Raw genomic sequence first — 6,000 nt, 5'->3', positions numbered from 1 at the left:
TGAAAAGCCGCGTCTCCTGCTTTCAGCACTATTATCGACTGGAACGAAATCCCTTTAGAGCTGTGCGCCCCTGGCCTCCCTCCGCCCAGCGCTGTGTGGCTTTCGCGACAGGGCCCGCCGAGCACACCAGCCCCGTTCGCGGTGCCCCGGGCAGAGACTCGCGCCCGGCTCACCTGTTCCCGGGGGCGAGCTGCGTCCATCCCTCCCAGGACCTGCACCGCACGAGCTCCCTCCGCGTTCCTCTTCTACTTTCCTGCCTCCGCCGGGATCGGCAAGTGGCATTTTGTGGGGGGAGGCGGGGAGAAGGGCGGGGAAGGGGCCTGGCGGGGAGGGGCGTCGGAGCGCTGTCGCCGAGTGTCGCGCCGCCCTCTCCGCCCCGCGCCGGGGTGTGGGCGCGGCGCAGCGCGCGGCAGAGGGCCGGGCGCGTGGGGACGCGGGAGTGCGGGGTTCTCGGCGAGCCGCGCGGCGCCGGAGCACGCTGGCCGCCTGAGCTCGGCGCGGAGCCCGGGGCCCAGAGCCGCCGCCACCCGCCCCTGTGCGCGCCCCGCCATGGAGCCCTCGCACAAAGACGCCGAGACGGCGGCGGCGGCGGCGGCGGTGGCGGCGGCTGACCCCCGCGCCGCGTCCTCGTCCAGCGGGGTGGTGGTGCAGGTCCGCGAGAAGAAGGGCCCCCTGCGCGCCGCCATCCCCTACATGCCCTTCCCGGTGGCCGTCATCTGCCTCTTCCTCAACACCTTCGTGCCGGGATTGGGTAAGACGCAGCGGCGCTCGCGACCCCTGCGCCCCGAGCCCCGCCGCGTAGGGCACCGGGGGACGCCCTCGGGTGGCGCCCGCGCGTGCCCCGGCCCGCGCTCCCAGCGCCCCCAGGCGGGTGGCCAAGGCTTGCGGAGTGGGCGCCCGGGGGGAGGCGTCGCTTGGGGCTCCGTGACCCGCCCTTTACCTCCTCCCACCTGTGAGCGCGGTGGTGCGGCCCCAAGAGCCGGAACTTTACCGGGGACCCCGGGCCAGCTGGCGGCTCCCCCGGACCCCGCGAGCCTCGGCTCCAGACGCCCGGGAATCCTGCCCCTAGCGCGCGCTCCTGGGAGCCCCTTTCTTCGAGGGCTGGGGGCCCAGCCGGGGGAGCGCGGCGGCGTGGAGCTCCCGGGCGTTAGAGAGGTCCGCCGAGGTCGGGAAGAGGGGGACTAGCCGGGCTTTGGAGACACCCCGCGAGCCCGCCTGTCTTCGCGGGGTGCGGACCGTGAGGGGGCGAGTGTCCCCTGCCTCCTTCCGGGGTGTCCGCGATTCCGCCAGCACCCGGGGAGGGGGACGGTCTCATCAGTTTGAATTCCTGTGGGTTTGGACCACTCTCGGCCAGAGGTGACCCCATAGCTCCCTTCGGCTCTCAAGAAAGTGGGGAGAGCGCCGATATAATTCTGTGTGGGACTCTGGCTGCCCGGAGGAGGCCCTGTTGCTCCCAGCGTCCCAAATTTTAAGAGTCCCATTACAGAGGTAGGGGTGCTCAAGGTTGCAGAGAGAAGTTTCCCTGACCCTCCCTCTCCTGACCCAACCGCAAATCTCTGTCTGCGTGCCCTCCCCCAACTCCCGGCTTGCTTGCTTGCTTGTTTGCTTGCTTGGCATCCGCTGTTCTTGCCGGGAGGCCCCCCCGCACCCCAAGTGCGTACGGGACTAGAGCGGTAGCCACCTCTGTGCCCTCCCCAGGAGAGAGCTTGCCCCCGCGCCAGCCAGTTGCCAGCGCCTGGCTCCAAGTTCCCAAGAACAGAGGTCAGCTGGAAGCCGTTTACTGATTTACTATGGCCTTTCTCACGGCCTCGCGCTTAGCCGGCTCCCTGGGGCGGTGCGTGGCCAGGGTAGCGAAGGTCACGCCCATCCACGCGGGTCGCGTTCACTTTCCCTTCGGTGCTTGCTTCTGCTTGTGCCCTGGGTGGCTGCGGAGGCCGGGCTTGCAGATCTGTCTGAGCAGGAAGTTAGGTGGGCGGCAGCGGTGCTCCCCCCTGGCGGCGAGTCCAGCAGCCTGTCCCCTCCGTCCCCTCCCCCGCCCCAGGGCCGTGTCACCAGGCCGGCTGTCCCCACAGTTAGACGCCGCGGGGACAGCTAGCTGTTGTTAGTTTGCGTCAGAAATTCCCACCTGCTGGAGTACAAACGCACCGCCTAGTCTCTGGGGACCTGAAGATCACGGTCTGGGATGGGTCTTCATTCCCCTTTTTTAAAAAAAGTGAAGTAAACGGCACCTTGTATGGTCTTTTGCAGAATTAGATGCATTGCGTTCCCGTTTGGGAGGGGTCGTCCCAAGCTGCTGGGTGAGGGGATCTCTCCCCTCCGCCCCTGCCCACGGCAGACCGATGCAGGAGGCAGCAACTAGCTGCCCACCTCCACGCTGTACTGGCTTTCCCAGCTCTCCCCACCCTGGTTTATGCCTCTGCCCCTGGCATCCAGTTCTGTCTTCCCTCTTTGCACCTCCCTTTGTTAGATCAGAATCCTATGGGATTTTTCTAGTAATACTTTCTGAGAAGCCAGAAGAAAATAAAGGGGAAATTAGCAAATGCAAAAGTAATAAAACAGGTGAGCCAAGGGTGTACAGTTTTCTGAATTTTCTAGGACCGAATCCAGGACCCCCTGCCCGGTTTTGTTTTGCTTGTCATTGTCTGGTTGGCAGGCGCACAGCTCCGCCCCTCCTCCCCCCACCCGGCTGGCTTCTGTACTCCCAGGGAGGGGCTCCTGATCCTGGGTGGTGTTTCTCATCTGTAAGTCAAGGATGCCTGTCACTCTGGACTGTGGAGAGGACCGTATGAAATTCTAGAAAGCTCAGCGGTTGGGCAAAGAGGCAGTGCTCCTGGGAGAGTGGGTTCCTCTTGCCCCTGGCCCTTCTGCAGGGCTGAGCACTGCCCCCCACCACTGGGTGTGTTGGACACTCTCCAGGACCTTGGCTTTGAGTCCTTGTGGATCTCTCTGCAGTGGAGCCCAGGGTGACAATGCAGGCCACGCAAAACTTGCAGGTGTGTTCTGTTCTGTTGGCTTTTTTGTTGTTGTTGTTGTTTTGTTTTATTTGTCCTCCATGAGCGGTGTGAGTGGCCTCAGTACCTGGAAATCATCTCCTTGGCCTAGATCCCCTCTGCCAGGCTCTGCTAGGTCCTTGTGGCTTATCTGAAGCTCCCATGAAAACTGAATATTGATGTCGGGCTCTGCCCTTTGATGAAATGCAGCTTTTTTTCAATGCATGTGCTCTCATTCATTCAACCAGCACAGAGCACCCACTACCTACCAGGCGCAGGGGCGTGAGGATGAGTAAGTCAGTCCAGGTGTCAGAGACTATTGGGAACATGGAGGCAAACTTAGTTTGGATTTGATAAATGCTGTCAAGGCAGCAAGAACAGAGTGTTTGAGCACAGTTACTTCTTCCTAGAAGGACGTGGGGTCCAGAGAAAGCCTCCCAGAGGTGTTGTAGGAGGTGAGACCCTGCCTAGGGAGTCAGCCACAGGGCCACAAGCCCTTGCTACCCTCACTTTACTTCCACTCTTCGAAAATGGGTCAGACCTTTGGCCCCAAGATTGGTTCTTTTTTCTGGAAACTTGCTCCTCTGCAAGTCTTTTCCACATCTGCAAATCAAATGGTACAGAGTGGGTGGGGTGGGGGGCGGCTGGAGGCAGGCATGTGGTTCCTCTGACAGGTGTCTCTAGCGTGAGAAGCCCAGTCCTTACAATCCCCAGCGACTTGTCGATATAAGTGACAGTGCTGTCACTCTGTCGAGCATGTTTCCTCTCCTGGGATTTCTGATTTGTGGTCACTCTGACTCCTCATTGGAACAATACAAAAGAAATTTTAAAAATGGATGACAATAGGGGTGCCTGGGTGGCTCAGTTGGTTAAGCATTCGACTCTTGGTTTCCTCGGCTCAGGTCATGATCTCAGGGTCTTGAGATGGGCTTCTCTCTCCCTCTCCCTTTATCCCTCCCCCTGCCCGTGCGCACAGTGTGCATATACTCTCTCTCAAACAAATCAGCAAATAAATCTTTAAAATCTTAAAAAATCTCCATGGTCAGTAACTTCACAGTCCAAAAAACAGGGCATTTATAAGTTTATACACAATTCTTTATATATGTGATGAAAATTAATTGTTATGCCCCAGAATGGATGGAAAGTTTGTCTGTTAGGTTACAGACAAAATTATACTTTCATACTTAAAAATTTTATCTTTATTGATTGAGTTGGTGCAACGAAAATGTTGGTGACTCAGATGGCGACAGGGAAGTGATGGGGGGAGCACTTCCCTTGACCATTACCCATTCCTTCAGACTAATGTTAGCTATAAATCGACTGTTGGATATTCATAAATATTTAGTCTAACTCTAATATACTGCCTACCCTTTGACACCCAACTAAAGTCTTGCCTCCGTAGCAAAAGAATCATGGGATGGCTCAGTTTCTGTCTTCCTTCTAGCCCCGAGGCCCAAACTGCTGATGATTATTGCCCTATCTTGTGGCATCTATTGCTGACCTTTTTTTTTTAATTGTTTCAAGAGTTTATTTTTTGCCTCTGTAAATGTAAGTTCCTTGAAAGCAGCAACCATTTTAAATTTCTCCTTGATATAGTATAGTATATGTGAATGAATATTGACTAGAATTATACTCCTGGAATAGACATTGGAGATCATCTGGTCCAATGCCTTTATTTTATATGTAAGTACAGTGGTCCCAAGCATGCAAGGATCCAGGAAATTTACATTGTATTCAACCTTTTAAAGGAAGTTATTTAAGTATGTATTTCAGTAAAACCAGAGAGTAAACCAAGAGAGAAGATACGAGATCCAGGAAACAAGGGATCCGATTCAGGGCAGCCATGAAAATCGAGGATAAAATCATTCAGCAGGCCTGAGAGCAGTCAGTCTTCTTTAGAGTGGGAAGATGAAGGCCCCAAGGAAGAGTTTTTTGAGAATGGTGTGAAAAGGGAACATTCCATAGAGCTAAGAGTATTATTGGGACTGCCAGAAATTAAACATTTGATTAAAAAAAAAAAAGGAAGGCAATTAGTAACAACAGTAAAGACAAAAGGCTCTGGAAAAGCATTAAAATCCAAAAGTGAAGCAAAATGCCCAATTAGATCAGAAGGTCAACAGACTTCAAAAAAGAAGAATAAAAATATTCCAAACAATAAATGGAATGAGAAAGGATTTGGAAGGTATTGGGGATAGGGTGTAGAAAACACATGTTTCTTCCACCAACAATAAAAAAAAAAGAGAGGTAATGAGCGATTTCGGGGAGACCAAAAATTTTTCAGGGAAGGCATAGCTCAAATATGAAGCAGATCAAAATGTGGCCTGATATGGAGCAAATGATGGAATATAAAAAAGGCTCTTCGAGGCGCATAGAGTCTGTGTCATTGGAACTGTGGTGCACAGTATGGGCTCTTAGCACCGCTTTGACTCTGCAGCAAAGAATATTTGCTTAGTCATAATAATATAAATGCTGCTCAGTGGTTTTCAGCTTTTAAAAGCAACCACAGACAAGGCGCTGAAGACTGCTTAATAATAGCTATAAAGGAAGATGTAAAGTTTTTCCATCTTGACAGCATAAAAGGAAAACTATGGCCCGTAGAAGTCGGCAGGTGGATTGTGATAGATTATTATTCTCTATTATTCACTGTCCTCCCTAAAAAGAGGATGGCACATCTATGCCTGACGCTATGTGACTTGCCATGCTTCCTGGGGAAGGGGGATCCTTCTTTCCCTGTGCGCTGATAACAGGCTTGGCCACGTGACTTGCTCTGGCCAGTCGGATGTGAGTGGCAGTGACATAGGCCATGACCGAGCAGACACTTTAAGGGGCCTTGTGAGGTTCTGGCATTGGTCTTCTTGTGCTCTCATGAGAGTGGCAGGTCTCAGAGGGAGGCTGCTCTTCAGGCTGCTTCCCAGAATCAAAAGGGCATCAGAAACAGGGCACGGCACATCATAGGGCTAAGAAATAAGCGTGAGTTGCCAAGATCTTGCAGCAGCTGGCATCGTTACCA

The 6,000-nt window shown here is 54.2% G+C and overlaps 1 protein-coding gene across 3 annotated transcripts in view; it reads left to right on the top strand.

The window, feature by feature from the left end:
• The first annotated feature begins 344 nt into the window (after positions 1-344).
• The window catches only part of STUM (stum, mechanosensory transduction mediator homolog), a 54,990-nt gene continuing 49,334 nt past the window's right edge, over positions 345-6,000 (top strand). The window contains exon 1 of one of the 3 annotated variants that reach the window (XM_082704455.1): positions 345-751. In XM_082704455.1, the coding sequence (XP_082560581.1) occupies positions 550-751 (202 nt within the window). In that variant the 5' untranslated portion in view covers positions 345-549. The remainder of the gene's footprint in view (positions 752-6,000) is intronic. The other 2 variants (XM_082704456.1, XM_082704454.1) reach the window with 2 other exon arrangements.

This window comes from Mustela nivalis, assembly GCF_964662115.1.
Source record: "Mustela nivalis genome assembly, chromosome: 16".
Classification (NCBI taxonomy): Eukaryota; Metazoa; Chordata; class Mammalia; order Carnivora; family Mustelidae; genus Mustela; species Mustela nivalis.
This window is presented reverse-complemented; position numbering and strand designations above follow the sequence as displayed.